We start from the raw sequence: 21377 nt of genomic DNA on the forward strand, positions 1-21377 counted from the left end.
ACACCCCATCCCCAGCCTAGCTGGGTCCTTTCAGCCTCATCCATGGGGCATGGAGGCCTGCCCCACACTTGGCAGCAGTAGCATCAGGAGGGGAAGGGGCCCCTCCCCACGCTGGAGTCCAGATCCTGGGACCTAGGGCCCAGCTGTGCAGGAAAAATGGCATAATACGTTCATGTTTATAATGGGGTATGGAGGGCCTCTAATTTTCTGTTTGCCCAGGGCCCCAATAAATCTGAATCCACCACCCTTTATTGTGCAAGGTATATCACTCTGGTAACGCATATATCTCAGTCAGCTATAATTTTCTGTTTTGCCTCTACATGAGCAATGTAAACCATTTTAGAAAGCAAAAGATAGCTTATTTTTTAATTCACTAGAGAATTTTCATTTTAGCTTGCACACAAAATTTAAAAAATATATGCTTTCAAAAGTGTTCTCCTGAATTCATAATTTATTTTCACTTCAACAAAACAGTCACAAAGCTTGAAAACTTACCAGTAAAACTCAATACGATCTTTTAAATTTTTAGACTGTGGAATAGCCTTTAAAAAAGGGTTGAATAATACAGTACAGAGCTCTGTAATACAGTCTGTATCTGCTAGCCAATGCTGTTGTAATTGTATATTGGCATAAGTACAGTTTGGGTTATTTTCATAGGAAGGAGTGAATATATTGATTAGGACTTAGTCAACACTATAATTTATTAAAACCTTCAAGTTGAAGAATGATATTCCTGACAAGTGTAATTCTACTCCCAAAGGTAAACTGCTTATTTAAAAAATATGACCACATCAAGCGGAGTTTTTTCTGTAAACTTCAAGACAGCTAGATACTGAATTCCAACTCCATAGCCCTTAATAAGGGCATGATTTTTCTTTCATTTATACTGGTTTTACAATGATATAACCTCAATGAGCTAGCTAACTACTATTCACTAACTTCAATGTAAGTGAAGGGAAAATCATGACCTTGGTATCCTGGAAAAGTGAGGAAGTTTCACAACTGCTCACATAACAGACTGCCTCTATTGCTAAACTAATTGAGAATACATGAACTTTTAATATTCTAACCTACAGTCAAACCAGGATAATATTACTCTTCATTATATCAAGCTCTGTCACAACTTTGGTTATCAACAGCTGGCTTCCATAAACAATAATGCAAAAAACCCCCAAAACAACAACAACAAAAAAACCTGTTTATTTCCTCTCCAGGAGCTTGACGAGCTCACACCCTCCCAGCTCTTTGGCACAGTGATACAGCCTCTCCTTACTTCAGTTAGTTAGTTAGTTAGTATATTTTATCATTTTTTCCCTTACTTTCTTCTGTTAGCTATTAAATACATGTCCCAGGTGGATACTGCACAAGGTCCAACAAAATATGCAAAACGAGTGGGTTATAAATTCTTGCCCCTCCAAACTTAGAACTGTGGCACTGTCCTTCATGATCAGAACATAGGTAAGCATGTTTTGTGGCCAGCAGAGGCAAACTAAACATTATAAATGAAAATGGTCCTTTAGCACTTGCCATCATCGTGTGAACCACTTCACCTGGTAGGTGACAAAGGACTGTCTAATGTAGGTTCCATCTACATTAGAATGTTTGCCATTACAGCTTTACTGGCACAAGGTAGACAAACACCTCTAGTAGATAAAAGTTGTGTGCAGACATTCATTTCTATCAGAAGAAATTTCATCCTGTGGGAGCAGCCATGGGCCAGTGCTCCCTGCTCTCAGCTCCCACTGTCTGGGAGCCGAGCAGAGCAAATGACACAACAAAGACCCTGCAAGTTTCTCATACTGGGAACTTCTGTGACTGTAGTCTCAAGAAGACATAGGAGCTATTCCCCCAGCTACACGCCTCCTGGTCCCAAGTAGGAGTTTAAATTGGCAAAAGTATGCAGACATTCAGTTTCCCAGAAGCAATTTAACCCTGGTTGTTCCCACGTTATTTTTCTCTTAGAGCTGCCATTTTTGCTCTGGAGAAAAAACTTCAATGTCTGCACACTTTTGGTTTCTACCAGGAAAATGGCAATTCTCTCGGTAGAAACTGAACATCTGTACACAGCCACTGGCAAAAGAGCAGTTTGCTGATACAAGTTTATACTGGTCCCTGGAACTAAAATAATTATTTTGACATTGCAACCGCATATATATACTAGAGCTTTTGCCAATATATGCTGCTAATATATGTGATCTTTTCACATTCCTAACCAATAAGGTTATGCAAGCAAAGCTGAAGAATAAATTGGGCCTTTGCAAAATAAGGACAATACAGGGCCTTTCTATTTTCTTATCTATGTATGATCATAAACTTTTTGGAGAAAGGTGTACTACATACATAACAGCCTATCAAAGGGAGCCTCTTCCACCAAACAACAGAGACTTGAAAACTACAACGCCAGTTCAAGTGGAGTCAAAAGGTCATTATTATACATACTTTTTCTAGGCCACCCATTTTCACAAAGCAAGCAAACATGATATAAATACATTCTGGCAGCCAAAAGCCTCCTGCCATATCGGTCATCTCACTCTAAAACTGTGAGGCAAGAAATAGTCCATGAGTGAACAATTTATGACATGCCAGGGAACATTGTGGTCACTGTCCCTCCCTAAATAAATTACTATCAGCTTAATCCCAGGCAAACAAGGAATAAATTAGTACCAGCTCACTTACAACCAAAATTCCTATTTGGGGAACTATCATACACTCAGAAAATTCATATAAGGCAAACAGTTACCTGGTTTAAGTGAAATGAAGAATTTTACCAGCACTTTTCATGATAACACTATACTTCTGTTAATTTCCAACATCTTTTTTTCATATTATTTTCACTTGTCTTGTGCAGACTTAGGTGCCTGTTTCTGGCCCCATTTAAGTCAATAGCAAAAATTCCAGTGTTTCCATGAAAACAAATGTAAAAAAAAATTGCTATCGGAAATCTTGTTGTTTCATGAAACACTGAAAGTTATTGAAAGTGTGACCACCTAGCACCCCACTGGGAAAGGTCAAGAATAGGGTAAAGTTTTAGAGCTGGAAAATTCAATCTGCCATGTCTTTTACTCACCGTCTGATGACTTCTGTCACAGTAACGCAGTCCAAAGTAATCTATCTCCACTAGGTTTAAGTGACGGAATACGTAGCCCAGGACAACCGACCCTTTCGTTGACTTCTGTGGGAAAGAATTTACACAGGCTTTTCACAAAAATGTTCTGCCTTTGTCAACTATGCACAGTGGCATTCATGCATTCAGTTAGCTTTGTCTGACAGAGGCGGCAGTTTTATTGGTTAGAAGAGCTCTAGCGGATTTTAACCTCTCAGTGATAACTAGGACAATTTAAGTGCTTCCTCACTTAGATTTAAGCAAATCATCTTGTAAATAATGTTGAATGTGATAATGGTAATCAACATGCCATAAAAATGTTATTGAACTGCTAAGGTTTTCTATTACTATGCATTTATGGCAAAATTCTGTTTTCTCATCAAAATTCTGATCCACATGGCAGATCTCATGCCTAATATCCCACTTCCTCGTCACATGTAGCTCTCTCATTCAAGCTCTGCCGTTGCAGATCAGGAAAAAAATGTTGTCCACAATGTGTAAATTATGATACATTTAGTGCTCCCTGATTACTCTTTGTGAAGAGGGCTGGGTTTTCTTTATTCCTTTTGAAGTGTTTTTGAAAGTAGAAATGGCACCAGTCTACCATCCAGAATCCAATCTTGTTCCAGAGCTTTACTTCATTAAAATTAATGGGGGGGGGGGGGAAGGGAAGGCCTCAAAAAGCTCCTTCGTTGTTGTGATTGCATCTTTGTCATTAGAAGGCCTTCTGTTTACAAGCTGTCAGATAACTAGTATTAAGCAGAGATAAATAGCCCAGGAAGACAGAATAGATACCTGAACTTTTCTCTCTTCTGAAAATTGTTAGTTTTGGTTTTGAATAAAGAAGTTTTGATTTGGAGGTGGGGGAGGGGATATTTCTGGCATGAGGTGAGAAGCAGCTACGCCCCTAAAAGTCTTATATATGTACTGCTTCATAATTAACAAATTGAATAGAGTTATAAAATAACTCTAGGAAAATATACCAAGTTAGTGAAAAGAGTGCTCCTTAAACGTTTTCATAGATGACACTGAAGCATGGCAAGTGCACTACACTGATCCAGTGTCTGCAAAGAAAATAATTGCTCGGACAAGCTTTTCAGTACAGAACATCTGACTATGAGGGTGGTTAAGCACTGAAATAGGCTGCTTAGAGGAGCTATGGAATCTCTATCCTTGGAAATTTTAAAGCGCAGGTTGGACAAACACTTGACTGGAATGATTTAGTCAGAGAAGATCCTGCTTGGCACAGGAGGCTGGACTAGGTGACCTCATAAGGTCCCTTCCAGTCCTACTTTCCTATGATCTCACAACACTACACAGAAAAACAAAGCAAGCCCTAGATCAACTCTGAAAACTTTTGAAACCAGTGAACAACTTCTACTGACTTCACAAACTGGCCCTCATTCATTGCACCCTAGATATTTTGTTACCATATTTACTTAAATATAAGACAAGCTTGAATACAAGACAAACCCCCCCCCCCCCCAATAATTAGATTTTAGTTATGGAAAATTTATAAATTTGTTATAGTTTTCCAGGTATAGAATCTAATTATGGGAGGTTTCCCTTGAGTTTGTCCTCCTCCCAGTACTAAAGGCAGGGAAAATAAATGAGGGTGGGGGGGCGGTCAGATAGCTCACTTTTTCCTCACTATTTCTACTCAAGCATCCATTCAGGAATGTTATAGTTTGTAATATATTACTAGTCACCTAGAGAATCATAAATAATAAGAATAAATTATTCATCCATAACCTAAGTAAGCTAGAAATTGTTCACTTAAACTATACAATGAGGTACACACAGTATGCTTAAAGTAAATCAGTTCTTCAAAAATTTCAGTTGGGGAAAGGTCCAAGTCCACTGGGTAAGATAATCACAATGAATAATTATTTCATCTGAACCTCAGAGCCAGGCAAGTGGAATTTCTCAAGTTGCACAGTAAAAATTTGTCCATTTTAAACAGCTGGCCTATCAGTGTAACAATTTGTAAATAAAAAAACATGACAAAACAGAAATAATATGTAAGCAAAAATTGTTAAAGCAAACAAAACTCTTATTTTGCTGCCTCAGATAATGTACATAAAATATAGTGCTCCTAATGTCAGATGTTCTAGTGCAAAGTCAGTTGGCTTAGACAGCTGTTAAAATGATGTCAGACAAGAAGCAGCCTCAGTGGCTATACTACTGTTGAAACATGGGGTACCTATAAATATGCCTGATGACTGCTTCAACGTGTTCTAATTAGAACACGTCAGATTAATTAAGTCTGCTGGAGCATTCTAATTAGCAAGCTCTAGCAGCCTCAGTGTCCCATCAATTAAGCATTCCCACACTTCAAAATGGTAGTGGGGGCACTTTAACTAATGTTCTTTAAATGAGTCTCAGTTATACTAAAAAAGTCGCATTTATGCCAAAACAAAGCAAAGTGTTAGGACTCATTTAAACATTCATTGGTTTTTTTCTTAAAAGGATTGCTGATGATATTTTCAAATAAATTTGTTCTACTTTGAGTTTGCCTCTAAGAATGTAAGCCTCTAAGCACACTGTTCTTTACCTTTCTAGGCCTACGGCACCCTTGTTAGACTCCAGGCACACCTCTTTAAATGGCCCCTGCTGCCATTTTGAAGTGCAGGATGCTGAATACACAGAATGCTGTGGGCGCTTTAATTAGAGTGGCTCTCAGGAGCTGCTCTAATTAAAACACCCCCCATCCCAGAGCACATGTAAAGACACCCATGGAGTTCAAGAGAATCAAACCTAAAAACAGGTTTGTAGACACTGAGGAAATAAAGGGAATTACCTCTTTTTCCTTCCACTATTGCCAGTTCTTATTCAAAGAAGCAGAATTAGTATCCAACTGAAGGAAGATGTTGCTCCATTATCATCTTTCATACCAGATACAGTTAACTTCAGTGTTGGAAACTATTCTGATGGCTTGGGAACCAAGCTGTAGCTCAGGATCCACTGCACTATGCACTGTATAAACACATAGCAACAGGGACAGACCCTGCCCAGAGGGTCTAAAAACAGAATTGTTCTATTATTTTCCTATAGTAAAAATAATGTATGAAAACGAAGAGCTCGCATTTTATGAGGGGTGCCTGGATTCTAACAAGGGTGCTCTGGGTCTAGAAAGATTGAGAACAGTGTGCTAGAGGCTTACATTCTTAGAGGCAAACACAAAGTACAGCAAGTTTATTTGAAAATACCATCAGCAATCCTTTCAAAAAAAAAAAAACAACCCAAAGAATAGTTCAAATGAGTCATACCATTTTGCTTTATGTTTTAACAACATGATTTTATAAACCAGATGGGCAGGTTTCTACTAGCTGAACAAAATGAAGCTAGGACATTCAGAAGAAATCTGATTTAATTTTTTTTATTTATTTATTTTACAAAAAGGAAATTGTTTCTTTACAAATGCTGTAATACCATATTTACTTGGACAGGAGATTAACCTGATTATAAGATGACCCTCCAATGATTAGATTTTATATATGGAAAATTTATAAACTTAACAATTTCCCAGATACAGAATCTAATTATTGGAAGTTTGCCTTGAATTTGGTCTCCCCCCCTGCTATAGCAGAGAAAATAAATCTGGAAGGGTCAGGTAGCCCTTTGTTCTCTGCTTCCCCACAACTTTTTCCACTGGCAGCTCTTCCCCCTCTCCTTACTACCAGGCCCTGCTTCTACTTAAGCACCTGGAAGTGAGAAGCAAATTTGACAACAAAAACTCTGAAATTAAATGTGGCTGGTAGCAATTTGCATATAGTACCCAAAGATGCAATTCATCCAGAATTGTTGTATGTTACCTTTTTTTTAAACTGCTGCAAGTTTTACCACAAATGTTTTATAAATGCACTTTTGAGAAGCACTTTGGCACCTACTTATATCTAGTACAAACTTTTCTTTATTAACAAATTTTATTAAACGCATTTATCACTTTACATTTACAAAGCTTCACATATCAAGCACCCTAGTTTTACCAAAACTTCATATTGCAAAAACAAGTACATATCCAAAACATACAACTACGTATATTAAACCTTTAAACAAACATACATTAACTTCCCACAAAAAAACCCTTACAGAATTCTTTTTCTTCATACAGAACCCCATGAAAACCTCTGTAAGCACCTGGAACTCTCTGCACTGCCCATCAGTCCTCTCTGCTGGTTCAGTGAATCAAGTGTGTCCAGTCCTTTTTTCCTCCACCTCTTCTTCTCTGATCTCTTCCTTGTCATGTTCGATATAGTACAGGCAATCCTCGACTTACAATGTTTCGAGTTACAACATTTTGCACTTACGTTTATAAACTGACACCCTGTTTCAACTTTATGACATCAGTTTCGACTTTACAACGCTTGATCCAATGCGACACCATGCCAGCGAACAAGTTCACTGCATCGCTCATCTCCCTGGAGAACATCTGTCCACACTTCCTTGGACATTTTCTTTAAAAAAGCAGGCAAGACTCCAGAAAAACCTGCAGGCCGGCAAACCCCCAAAAAAACCTGCAGCCAAGGCCCCTGAGAAGACTCCAGCCAAAAACCCTTGAAAAAGTCCAACCAAGAACCTTTCAAAACGTCCAGCAAAGTCACTTCAAAGAAGTCCTTCCAAATCAATATGATTGCTATTTACAATATAAATACATTAATATAGCTATATTACTCATCTATAATTGATCAAGTACAAAGTTCTGGGGCATTTTGGGGGAAAATAGGGCATTGGGCCTTGGTTCAGGAACCAATCCCCCATTTATAACATTGTTTCTTATGAGGAAATTGGTTCCGAGTTACAACATTTCGACTTAAGATGCAGCTTTCAGGAACCAATTGTGTCGTAAGTCCAAGGACTGCTTGTATTTCAGTTCATGCAGCCCCAGCTTCAGGCACTCTCTTTAAGCAAAAGCCCCTTAAGCACCCAGAGGTTTCTTACTTTCCATAAACTAGTTTTAACACATGCTAATAAATTGCTAGATAACATTTCCTCTGGTCTCTCTGGTTTGAGTCCATATAGTACCATCTCCCATGCCAATGGCAGGTCTATTTTGGTGACACTCAGAAAGCAGTGGACCCTTTTCAACACCATATGTACACTCCCAAAACACACATCCCACTGTTTGCTCTTCCCTGCACCTCTCCCTTGGACACTTCGGTGACCCTGTCAAGCCGCATCTGTTGCACTTCTCTCACCAGCAAGATATTTCTTACAACCATCCATGCTAGGTCAGCATGCTCCTCTTTTAGTTGTTTACCTGCCACTACTCCGCACATCTTCTTCACCTGTCCTTCTGTGAAGCTTTCCACTAGCACCATCCTGCTTCTTTCCCTTACCACTTTCAAGAATTTCTTATGATACTTCAGGACCTCCAACTCTACCTTCTCTATTTTATACCTCTGTATGAAACCTCCCATCCTGATGTAATGAATCAGCAGTTGCCATGCCCATAGACTCTTTAAAGAGGTCTGATATACTCCCCATTTCCTAAAAATTGCAACTTCATGAAATCAGACTATGTGCACTGCTTTCCTCTCTCCCTCCATTGCTGCTTTGTATACCGTGCTTACATATTTTTCATAGACAAACAATCCCAAGTCCAGCAGCCCTCATCTCTTTTGCTCCGTACAGTTCAGATCTAGGCAACCTTTCTCGTTTGGCATTCCAGATTAACACATATCCCTCTGCATGCTGCCTGTCACCACATCGGTGGGAATACAATTCCTATATATAGAATAAATTGGCAGTAGCACAGCCTTAATTGTTGCCACTTTCCCAGCAAAGGACTGTGTCCTTTTGGACCATAACCAAAGTATCTGCCATATCCTTGCCATCACCTTTTCCCATGCTGTATTACTTTTTCCCCTCAGTGTCCATTGGGACCCCTGGCACTCTATTTTCTCTCTCCCTCATTGGAAGGCCAACTTCTCCAAGTCCTGCCAGGTCCCCACTCCCATTGTGGTGCTTTTCAATCTATTTAGTGTAGTCCCTATCACTTCTGCATACTCTGATGTATGCTTTAACACCCTTTCCATTGAAAGTCCAGCTCTAACTACAACATTCATATCTTCCATGTATAATGTACATTTTACTTGTCCCCCTCCTGGTATCGTTACACTACTTATTATCTTGTCTTTTCTTATTCGTTGTGCTAACGGTTCCATGCTGCACACAAATAGTAGCGGCAACAGGGAACAGCCTGGTCTCTCCCCTGTATAGATTTTCATGGCCCTGCTTCGGTGCCCATTAATTTGGACATGACTCAGCTTCTCTATACAATAACCTTATCCAACACATAAATTTCTGTGGGAACCCCATGTTTCCTAGCACTTTGAATATGTAATCATGATCCACTGTGCCATATACTTTTTTAAGTCTAGGTTTGCTATAACTGTGTTTGTTTTCATCTCTTGGATAAGGGACAGTGCATCTCTGATCACTCTGATGGCTTCAAAGATCCTTGTACCTGATAGTGCACATACTTGGTCTTGCATCATCTTCTGGAGGTTTTTCCTCATCCTCAAAGCCAGCATCTTGGCCATTAACTTAGTCTATAATCCATATTAAATAGTGCAATTGTCTCCAGTTTTTCAGAAGTTCCTTCTTCCCTTTCTTGAAGAGCAAGATCACAATGCCTATTGTAAAATTGTTCCTGCCCCTCCTGTTTTCACTATTTCCTTGAAAAATTCCACTATATCCCTCCCTATCCATTGTTACCTCCCAGCTCCATGTTCTTGGGGAACCCTGGCACAGGACGCAGCCTGTCCGACTCGCAAAGAATTCCACGCCCCCCCTTACCTACATGAAACTGATTAAGATGCAGTGGGAGACGCACCTAAAACCCTCCAGATAAGGGTGACAAGAGTGAAACAACTGCCCTAGGTCTCATTTGCATCCGAGATGGAACCAGATGACCATTCATTTACACGGGAGATGGAGAGCAGAACGCCTGAAGCAGAGATTGCAGTGAATTCTGGGATCAGAGAAGAAGGGGAGCACTGCATGATGGGGAATCTGTGCTCCAAATGCTAATCAACCCACATTTACACACACCCAGCTCAGCATTTATCAGACCTTCTATTCTGGATTTACAAAGGACTCCCTGCCCCACCACACACACCCCTCTAAGTTTAATAGGCATCTTGGGCCGTACATTCCCCGGTCCCACTATGGGAGGCCTATTTAAACTTGATTGGGTAAAACTCAGTTGCTGGGTTAGGGAATGCTGAGGCAAGAGACTGAGGCAGAGGGGGTATGGGCAGCATTTGAACAATGGTAAAGGGTTCATCACAGCATCCAGCCCGCTGGATCCCTGACCACAAGTGTTGTCATACTTTTCCCGGGACGACTGGTGGAAGTCCTCCCCACAAAAGGTTATAAACACTCTAATAATTGCCTTAAGTCTGTTAAAAGAGTATAGTAAGATCTGGAAAAGTCATGCTAAGCTGAGGCTTGTTCACAACAAGTAAAAATCCAAAACCCTGATGCTGCAAGCTATTTGTTGTTTCTGAAGAAACCATGAGATATCCCATCAGTATATCTGCTATCCATAGGAATTTCAAGCTGACTCCCAAGCGTCTGGTTACTCCCTCACCTTATGTGTTTCCTGATTATCAATCAGTTCCTTGAGATGTTCCAAACCAGATAATCCCTTGTCAATAGAAAAGACAATGATTTACACTATTAAGAATGCTTTGAAAAAACTGAACTGAGGGTATACAAATCTGTAAAAAAGCAGCAGTGTGTGTGCTTCAAGAAGAGAACTCTCTCTCACACACCACCCGCTTTCTTCTCGAGAGTCTGAAAGAAACAGATCATCTCCCTTCAAGGATTGTGCTAAGCAGCATTGCAATCCAAGTGCCTTGGACTGGTGAGATCCCAGCGCTCTCGCTCGCTCTCTCTCTTTTCTCTCTAGGCATAAATTTCTGAACCTGAACTGTATTAGTTAAGCTTGAGCTAAGTTTCCCTAATTACTTAGTGAAACCAGGGTAATACTGTAATTGTTTGTGTTTGTTTTTCCTTTGCATGTCTATTACTACTAGTACCATTATATATTTCATATACTTAGCAATAAATAACTTTTATAGTCAAACTGGTAGTAACTGGATATATTTTTCCTTCTCTACTTCTCCTTCCTCATGTGCTCTGCAGCAATGCTTCTTTTACCTAAGCTAAAGATCCCTGTGAAGCCCAAAAATTCTGTGGGGTCTGCTCATCAAGAGGCTAAAGATTGGGACGTGCTGAGTTTGAAACACATAAGGGGATCAGCTTGTACAGGCTGATTGACCCAGTTTGACTCAGACATGCCCTAATGAACTGAATGCTGGTCCATGAGGGTGTCAGCTGCACACCCAGCTGGATTCAGAGGTATTCTGTTTACCTGTGTGCTTGTGTCTGACTGCAGTTTATTGTTGCTCTGATTAATTGATTCTTGGCATATGAGGGTATGAGCCTGTCCATGCTGATCAACCCGGCTGGGTCAGGCATGTCATGTTAATCTGTGTGTGTTTGTGTGTATGACTGATTTGGTGACTGGAGGAACTCAGCCCCATTGAAACTGAGTCCTGCAAGATAGCTCCACTGGGGGTGAGGACTTGCAGAAGGGAGAAATACTGCTCCATATAGAAACACCAGTAACACAAGCAGCACACTGATAGAATTACAAAGACCCTAGAAATGTATCCCAAATAAATGAGCACACCCCAAAGTGATGGGCAAATCTGGTAACACCATACCCAAAATTCCTCATAAACTTCCATAAGTAATCTATCTGCTCCTGTTAAACATTTTTAAACACACCTCCACTTCCTTTAATCTTATTTTTTTCTTCCATTTTCTTTGTTCTATTTTCTCTACTTTCTCTTCAATCTATTCTTCTTCTTCCCGTTTATTTCCTTCTTCTGATATAGCTCTTCATAAAATCTTCTCATTGCCTCTAACATCACCTCCTGCTTTTCTACCTGGGCACCACCTGCTTCCCACACTACTTTTAGCTCTTCTTTCACAGTCTTCACTCTAGCCAAAAAGTAGAGACCAGTCTTCATTTCTTCCCACCCAGGGTGCTTGTACTAAAAACATTTTCTCTCTCATCTTTCTTTTAAACCAGGTTTCTATCTCTTGCCTTGTTTCTTCTAGTACTTCTTGTACCCATCTTCCTTCTGTGGCTTCTGTTAGCAGCTTCTGCATCTTTCATTGATGCTTTCTCAGCAATTTCATTCTTTTCCCTGTGGTTCTTCACCCTTGTTTCCCGAAGAATTCGCCCACCCTCTTCTTCACCATCATCCACCATTCTCTGGTGCTCTTCGAATATTTCTTCAGTGTCCCCCACCCTCCCCACCCCATACAGGCTTGTGTAAGCTTGACATATCTCCTAATCATGTAGCAATTTCACATTTAACTTCCACATTCTCCTTCCTCTTACAGGACCTCTTACCAAGACTCAGTTCTGCCTTCAGCACCTGGTGATCACTCAATGCCACAGTTATAGTCTCTTTCTTCCTTATCTCTATTTCTTTTCATACACACGCAAAGCAATTCTTAGTTGTAGGGTTGGGTATTTTACTGGTCAAGTAAGTTCACTCAACTGACCAGTCAAAAATCAGCCAAAAATTGTAAAAAATAAAATTTTAAAATTGCTAATAGAGCCAAATAATACATAGAAAAAGCACACATTTTCCATTAAATGTGTCAAAAACAATAAAAAATTATATTTCTGTCAAGAAAATTATTAAAAATGTAGAGTTTTTTGTGTAAAATTGCCCTAATCTTTGGCCAGTCAAAAAATATGCAGTCAGTTGACTGGCTTGCCAACTCTACTTAATTGTTAGCAAATATAATAAAAGAAAAGACTCTGAAAAATGTGTCGGCAGGGGTGACAGTTTTCACTAGAACTGACCCCAATGGAAAGAAGCAACTTTTTTTTCCACTCCAAACTGAAAAGGTTGATGATTTACCACATAGTTCATTGAGCTCGGTCCTACCACAGCCAACAGCATTTCAAGTCATGGTGAGCCATGATATTGCATACAGTTCACTGAGAATCCTTCTGCTGTGCCTTCTCTCAGCCTTGCGCATATTAGTGTGGCCCTGCTCTCCACAATAACCCCATAGCTCAGCACTGCTCAGTAAGTGTGTATTCTCCAGATATCCCACCACAAACAATCCATGTGATAATTAGTCCCCATACATGACTGGAACCAGGTGTTCTTGCCATGAGTCCTAAGATGCTCAAAAAATTATATGCAAATGAGGCGCAGGGCAAACTCTTCTGGCTTCACCGCTTGGAGGGAGGGACCGTACTAATGACATGCTCCAGACTGAAAGAGGAGGTGACAGAGAGAGCAATACTGTGGCTCACAATAACTTGAAAAAGGGTCAGTAGCGAGGATGACTGCACTTAATGGGCACTAGTGTATGTCTTATTTAGATACACTGCACTAACCTATCCTTGTGGTAGGCAGTTAAAGTGATGCTACTGCCAGAATTGTGTTTTGACCATCATGGCAGCAGTTAGCAAAAGTACAAAGGGAAATATGTGTGTTATTCTGCAGATCAAGAAGAGAAAGGCTAGCCAGAATATAGCTGTATAAAGCAAGATGGCAGTGTGGGGAATGCCAGACATAAGGCTGCTCGTTTACACAAACTATGCAAGTACAGTACAGTGTGTAAAGCAGCAAAAGAGGAGGAAGGGAAAGCAGCATGCTTTAGCCAATTTTTGGCAGGTAAATTCTTGAGAAGATCGAGAATATATGGGGGCTCTTGGAGAAGCCATGGGCATGGCAACATTCTGTTCATTACATAAGAATGGAAAGTTTTATAACTATGTACAAAATAGGAGCAGTGGGACTAGAGGTCCTGTGACAGGGGGCCGTCTCAAAGCCGGTCACAATATTGGCACACCCACCTATCTAGGGCAGTCTGTCCTGCCACGCCTTTGATGTTTCCAAAAAAATAGGGGTTTATATGAGGAAGGCTGCCCATCTGGTTGCCCTCATGCCAAGGGCAAAATACATGGTTCCAAACCTTCCCTTATACCTCATGTCCCAAGCCTCACAGATGGCATCCAAAATCACTTCCAACTCCCCCTGCTCCTTAGCTGGGCTTCACTCAGCCTCCGGGCTACATTTGGCCTCAGGTGTCCTCAGGAGTGCCTTGGCTTCTCTGCCCATCTCACTGGGGCCACAACTCCACCCCTCACTGGACTACTGGGCCTTACACCCCCTTAGGCCTCAGGCCCCACCCAGTGGACCTTGGCTTTTCTGTCAGGGTGTGCTCCTCTAGCCTTTCCCCTCCACAGGGTACCCACAAGGCAGTGGGGGCTGAGGCTTTACGGCACCCCACCCTCATCTTTCACTGGGGAGGCACAGGTGTGACATTTCCTGGAGACTGCCCTGCCACAGGCAGCCACACCACACCATCCAACCTCAGCAGGATATAGTTTCAAGTCTTACCCAGGACCACAAGAACCTCCCTCCATCCCCATAGTCCCTTCCCTATCCTCCAGGTGTTCTGGGGGCTCAGATCGTAGGATTTAGGCTTATACCCTGGCTGCCCAGCCCTCATCCAATCTGGGGCCCCCTTGGGGTCATGTGACCCCCTAATTGGGCCTAATGGCACCTGCCAGTTGCTCCACAGTCTGCTCAAGCCCCTTAAAATGGGTGCCCTACCACAAGCCCTGAAAGTTTGCAAGAGATCAACAAAAATTGTACAAGGAAAGAGACAGGATGGCACCAGTGGGAAACTTCACAGAAGGACAAGTAAAGGTGTGGAGAACAGTGGCTGACAAATGACAGGAAGGGGAACATGCTGATCTAACTTGGATGATCATAAGAAATATCTTGCCAGTGAGGGAGGTGCAACATAGATGGCATTTGGCGAGATCAAGAATGCATCCAAGGGAGAGATGTGGGGAAGAAGAAATGGTGGGATATGTATTCTGGTAGAATACTATGCAAAACGTGTGTGGGAAAGGTTATGACTCTTTTTAAGGGTTACAAAAATAAGCCAGTCCTTATCAAAAGAGATGGTACTATATGGACTCATACTAAAGGGGCCTGAGAAAACAATATTGAGAACATGGTTAGTAGGTGTTAAAACCAGTATATGGAAAGTAAGAAACTTATGGCTATTTAAGTGTTGGCTTTCACTGAAAGAGGGTGCCTAAAGTTGAGACTGTGAATTGAAATACTACATCAACTGGGATAAGAAAGAGATCAGAGAAGAAGCAGAAGAAAAAAATGGAGGAAAAAGGACTGGTCACATTTGTTTCACTGAACTAATAGAGAGGATTGATGGGAGTTCTGAGGAGTTACAGTTCTTTGAGCTTAACAGATTTTTTAGCAGAAAGTTAAATGATAGTTATGGGGCTCCTTACAACAAAATTAAGTTTTGTATATATTTTTAGGGTTCTTGGGGGAAGTAGAGGTATGTTGTTCAGGTTTTTAACATATGTGTTACCATTTGTTATGTAGTGGCTTTGTTATATGAAGTTTTGGTAAAACAATGGTGTTTAATATGTGAAATTTTATAAGTATACAGGAATAAATGTGAAATGTGTTTTTTAAATAAAATGTGCAAAAAAAAATAAAAACATTTCCATTAGCATGTTTGCCCAATGTGGGCTGCATGTTTTATAGTCATGCTCAGTACTGGCTGCATTTAATCAACTTCATAGTTGGTTTCCATTGCTAAGCACATGCTGCTTTTGGCAGCAGTTTAATGAAATTGCAGTGGGAAATGTATGTTCTTTTGGAAAGACCATGTTTTGAATGAGGTTTCCTTGTATGTGATTATAAAAGGAGGGGCTCCCCCCCCATGCCAACTGTGGGGAAAATTTTCATCTTGTATTCAAGTAAACACAGTATTATCCTTTAATATGCCCATGGTATACTTTCTGACCATCAGGCATTCTCCACATTTTCATCCTTTACATTGCTTATTGTCCCAATGAAGAAGGGGCAGAGGAGAGCTGGTATTTCATAGATGTCATAGACATTAGGGCTAGAAAGGACCCTCATAAGATCATTGGGTTCAGCCCCCTGCCCAAGGGACAGTAAGTCAGCTAAGGTCAAAGGATCCCAGCAAGATAAGCATCCAAATGTTTCTTTAAAAAGTGTCCAGAGTAGGTGCTTGCACCATGTCTGGGGGAAGTCTGCTCCAGGTCTTGGGGGTTCAGACAGTAAAGAAGTTTTTCCTTATGTCCAGCCTAAAACAGTCTTGCAGAAGTTTGTGGCCACTGGACCTTGCCATCCCTTGGGGTGCTCTGGTGAACAGGCATTCCCCCCAGATCCTGATGCACACCTCTGATGTACTTATAGGCTGCCACCAAGTCACCCCTGAGCCTGTGCTTCTCCAGGCTGATGAATCCTATAGCTCACAGCCTCTCTTCATAAGGCCTGTTCTCTTGCCCACTGACCATGCACGTGGCTCTCCTCTGGATTCTTTCAAGCTTCTCCACATCCTTCCTAAATTGTGGAGCCCAGAATTGGATGCAGTACTTCAGCTGCAGCCTCACCAAGGTCGAGTACAGTGGGAGGATGACATCCTGGGTCTTGCTCGAGATGCATCAATAGATGCAAGCCAGAGTTTTGTTCACTTTTCCGGCTGCAGTATCGAATTGGTGGCTCATGCTCATAGAATCATAGAAGTAGGGTTGGAAGGGACCTTGTAGATCTTCAAGTCTGACCCCCTGCCTGGGCAGGAGGAAAACTGGGCTCAATTGACCCCAGTCAGGTAGGCATCAAGCCGCTTTTTAAAGACCCCCAGGGTAGGAGCCAGCACCACTTCCCTTGGAAGTTGGTTCCAGATCCTAGCCACCCTAACTGATCATCACTCATCTTGCGGTCAGTCATGACCTCCAATTCTCTTTCGGTCATAGTGCTAGCAAATGTAGCATTGCTGAGCCTATAAGTGTGATGTGGGTTCCCCACCCCACCCCCGGGGTGGAGCACCTTGCATTTTTCCATATCAAATGCCATCAGGTTTTCATCTGGCCACCTTGCACACCTATCAAGGTCAGCCTGGATCACCAACCTATTCTCAACCGTGGACATCCTTCCCCAAAGTTTGGTGTCGTCAACAAACTTAGCCAGTCTGCTTCTGACACCAGTGTCCAGATTGTTTATGAAGACATTAAAGAGTACATGTTCAAGACTGGAGCCTTGGGGGACATCACCAGTCACTGAATGCCATGTTGATTCAGTTCAATCAACTACCACTCTCTGGGTCTGACCTCGGAGCCAGTTCCCCAGCCATCGGACTGTGGAGTAGTCGAGGCCGCAGTTGCCCAATTTCTCCATGAGGACATCATGGGACACCAGGTCAAAGACTTTTTAAAAGTCCAAATATATGATATCAACTAAATATATGATGCCAAACATATAATATCTATGTGGGGGGGTTTGTTGTTCGTGGGGTTTTGGGTTTTTTTATTTTTACAAAACTGTACTAGCAAAATCAGATCCAGCCTTTAACTGAGCACAGAATATAGGGTCCAAAACAAGGGATGTAACAGAATTCTCAGTTAGTATGATGATCTTTTAGAGAAGTCTGTAAAAGAGTCCTCTCTCCAAAACCAAGCAATCAACTGTGGATTAAAAATTTTTTTAAAGTTTAATTTTTCTGGTTTGCTTTCTAATTTTTCCATGTCTAGCTCATCTCAAAGTTGCCTTATAGTATTCTATTCGCACATTGCCATGAGACAATACCTAAGAATTACGAAAAAATACTCTTTCCTAGTACTATTTTTCATAAAGTTCAGTGTTAAGGGAAAATGTATTTCAAACACAACCTTCCTTGCTTTCTCCTTATGCACTGTGAAGCTTCTACCTAGAAATTCCCCCTTTTTCAAGCCTTTGCAACTCATATATCTTGCACACATACCTTCAACCTGTGCAAAAGGCACGCTTTTATAGAATCAAAATCCTCAGAATTCTTTATTTTAATGAACATAAAACCTCTCCCCCCAGAGGCTGACACCCAGTCAGGCCTCAATTTGCACAGTGCATGTTCAAGCAGAGAAGATCTTTAAATTAATGATGCTTAATATTTACAGATATTCTCATAGACAAACAGCTTGGCCTTAATTTGCAGAAGGCATGTTCAAACAGAGAACTTTAAATTAATAATGTTTAATATATACAAACATTCCCCAAGACAATCAATCACACAGTACAAATACATATTTCTAGAAATTAGGGTATTTAATATAAAAGAATATAACATTAGAATCTGCCTTACATGAGAAGCACTAATGTACAAGGTCAGGCAATTTCTTTCATCTCTCTCACTTTTTTCCCCAACACAGTGGTTTTCAAACTTTTTAGACTCAAGGCTCTCCTCAGAAAATGCCAGTTCTTCACTTTCACTTGCTTTTTATTTATAGAAAAGTAACAGCAATTCTGTTGCAAAAAATTAAGAAAAGATCACAACACATCAGAATTTTTTTGACACTATACATCCCTATTTGAAATTTCTCTGGGTTCATTTTATGAATCATATGTGTTTGTACGCCTAACAGCAATAACTTTGCACGGCACTCTATGGTACCCTTAAAATGATTTCATGAAACCCTGGTTAAGAAGCATTGCCTGAACAGCACACACAGTTACAGAAGACTGCAGGATGAAGTGATAATGCTTTTGCATTCAGCAGGGTGCCTTGGCACACTGGGATGCCACAGCACCCTGAGATGCCACAAAATTGAGATTATTCTTGTGCTAACTTTATAAAGTAGACAGCTAAATTTTTATAGAAGTGACAGTTTACCTATTTACAAGGTCCCTTGCAGTACACTATACAATTTCTCCAAGATGTAACCAATCCATAATTTCCACCACCATATTCCTAGATTTCATATTAGAATAGTTTGGTTCAACCAGATCTTCAGGTTAGTAATGTGAGATACGCATGCAGAATAAGACACCACTGAACCAAGATCCCTTACCAATATGTTCAACTCTTGGTGATAACCTTCTGTTATTAACACAGATAAGAAATCCCCCAATAAGGAGCAAGTGACCAATTATAAGAAGATGACAATTGCAAAAAAAGATGCAGTAGAGAAAACACTCAGCTTCCGAAACTTAATGTTGTTTAAAAAATGCTTTGAAATTGATCTCTAAGAAAATACACATCAAACATTTTGTAAATTACGCAGCACAGTAGAAATTTATTTCCTGCATAAGATTTCACATACTCTGAACTTTAATTTAAAAAATAAAAACCTACTTTCCAAAATATTAACTAATAGAAACATTCTGTGGCTTCAGAACCAAAGTTTTACATCTATACACATGACAGATCACTTCAATTGCCTTCCATGCAAAGTCATCACAAACAATAAATGCTATGTCTAGTGGAAGAATGTCAGCTATCAGTTGCTGGGGGCATGTACTACGTACTTCAAAGGGTCATTCTACAACACGAGGCAATATAAAAAAAAAAATATTGCAGACAGAATTCCAAAGCTTCCCAGTCTGAAAGATTACAATGATAGTCATTATCAATTATTCTGTTCGTCTTGAAGTATCAGCTTTAAAAAAATGGCAAAATAATTTCCCACCCTGTAAAATGAAGCATTTGGGATTTCAGGGATTCTTTTGCTCCTTTCTCTCTTTTAAAAAACTCTTATAAAAACTGAGTCCAACATGGAAAGTTCTAGGCTAAACTTAACAACATTAGCATTTAATGCACAGCAGAAAGTTCTGTTTACTATTTTAAGACTATCAAACCTATCAGAAACAAGTAACAACCTTCCAAAGGAGACCAGTGAGCAAATTTGAAAGAACAGGTTTTTATTGCTTTTCTGCCGAGATATTGAATAGGATTCTGTATACTTCTGTCAAAAAACAAACAAACAAGAAAGCAGTCTATGGCAGTGACAGGCAAAGATCAGCATTCTTACTGTCCCACATTTGACTGTTGCATCATGGCAGGATGCAAAAGTACACATATGCCTATGAAGTTAGAATAGAGCTCAAACAGTCTGAGCTCATTTGTTGCAGCACCTAAGAGCACTGAGCACAAACAAGTTGAAATTAATCTATGTGCTATAGAAACACAGCACTCAAGGGCACCGTGAGGCACACAGCCAAGTGCATGTGCATTTATAACTGATACATTTTTAATGTATTCCTGAAACATTTAATTCATTTTTAAATTATTCAAAAAGTATGCAAAAAACAAAAGCTTATTTTATTGAGCTATCTTCTTTCTCTCAAACACGTGGCATAACTAGGAATTTTGGCACCCCGAGCAGAAATGCCTGAGAGCCAGTTTCCGGGATGGTGAGGGGGGTGGAGGTACTACGTGCCAGAAAGCTGGAGGTAGAAGGGTTTGGGGGGGGGGGGGGGGGGGGGGGGGGGGGGGGGGGGGGGGGGGGGTTGGGGGGGGGGGGGCGGGGGAGAAGGGGATGCCAAGTGTTAGGCTTTCATAGCAGCATAAGATTCTGAGAACAAGAAACAAAACTTTCTTTGCACTCCCTCTGCTCCCGTTTCCTTCTCCATTTTATCCTCCATGAGATAACCTCTCAACCTCTGTATCATTGGCAAAATTGCTTGCTCTTTTTCTCCTAGCAAGTTTAGACTCCAAAGGTGCAGACAGAAGTGACAATTCTCACCCAATCTGGCTCCTGAAAGCTCTCTATAGCCATGACCAAACAGAATTGCACTGCAGCTGCACTGCAGTTTAAAAGTGCCAAATGCTGCAGAAATCTGAACCCTCATTGGATGAGGGTTCAGATGAAGCAGCTCCAAAACACAGCACCCTCAGTAATTTGTATCTGCACCACCTCCCAGCCCCAATGCTGTTTTCAAAATGGGAGAGAGGGAAAGGGAGCAGAGAGAGTTTGGTCTGGAGTTTTTTCAGCCCCCACTGGAGGGTGAACTGAAGCCTGGCACCCCCCCTCCTCAAGGTGGGGGGCTCCAATCAACCCACCCCCACCCTCCAGCTGGGGAGCCCTCAGAATGAGCTCCCTCTGCTCCCTTCCCACCTTCCCATTCTGAAAACATCAGGGCTGGGAGGGAGGAGGGGTGTTACTAGGGAAGAGTGGCTGCAGTCTCCCAGCCACTCTAAAAAGTAAGCCTGTGTGAATAGGGAAGTATTTGATTCAGATTTGGCCAATTTGCAGGACAGCGTTTCAATTCAGATCACTGTCCTGAATCGGCTTTGGAAGATTCAGCGCCGATTTGGAGAGATTTGGTGATTCAGATCGGCCATGGAGAGGCAGGCACAGTCGGGTGGCTGCAGGTTCTCTCGCTGCTCCTACACCTGT

The 21377-nt window shown here is 41.1% G+C and overlaps 1 protein-coding gene across 1 annotated transcript in view; it reads right to left on the bottom strand.

The window, feature by feature from the left end:
• The window catches only part of EPB41L4A (erythrocyte membrane protein band 4.1 like 4A), a 150058-nt gene extending 137663 nt beyond the window's left edge, over nucleotides 1-12395 (bottom strand). The window contains exons 1-2 of the mRNA XM_006026177.3: nucleotides 12228-12395; nucleotides 3068-3172 (exon numbers count right to left, since the gene is read on the bottom strand). Of these exons, the coding sequence (XP_006026239.1) occupies nucleotides 3068-3172; nucleotides 12228-12395 (273 nt within the window). The remainder of the gene's footprint in view (nucleotides 1-3067; nucleotides 3173-12227) is intronic.
• Nucleotides 12396-21377: the final 8982 nt, after the last annotated feature.

Source organism: Alligator sinensis, unplaced genomic scaffold, assembly GCF_000455745.1.
Source record: "Alligator sinensis unplaced genomic scaffold, ASM45574v1 scaffold225_1, whole genome shotgun sequence".
NCBI classification, from domain to species: Eukaryota; Metazoa; Chordata; order Crocodylia; family Alligatoridae; genus Alligator; species Alligator sinensis.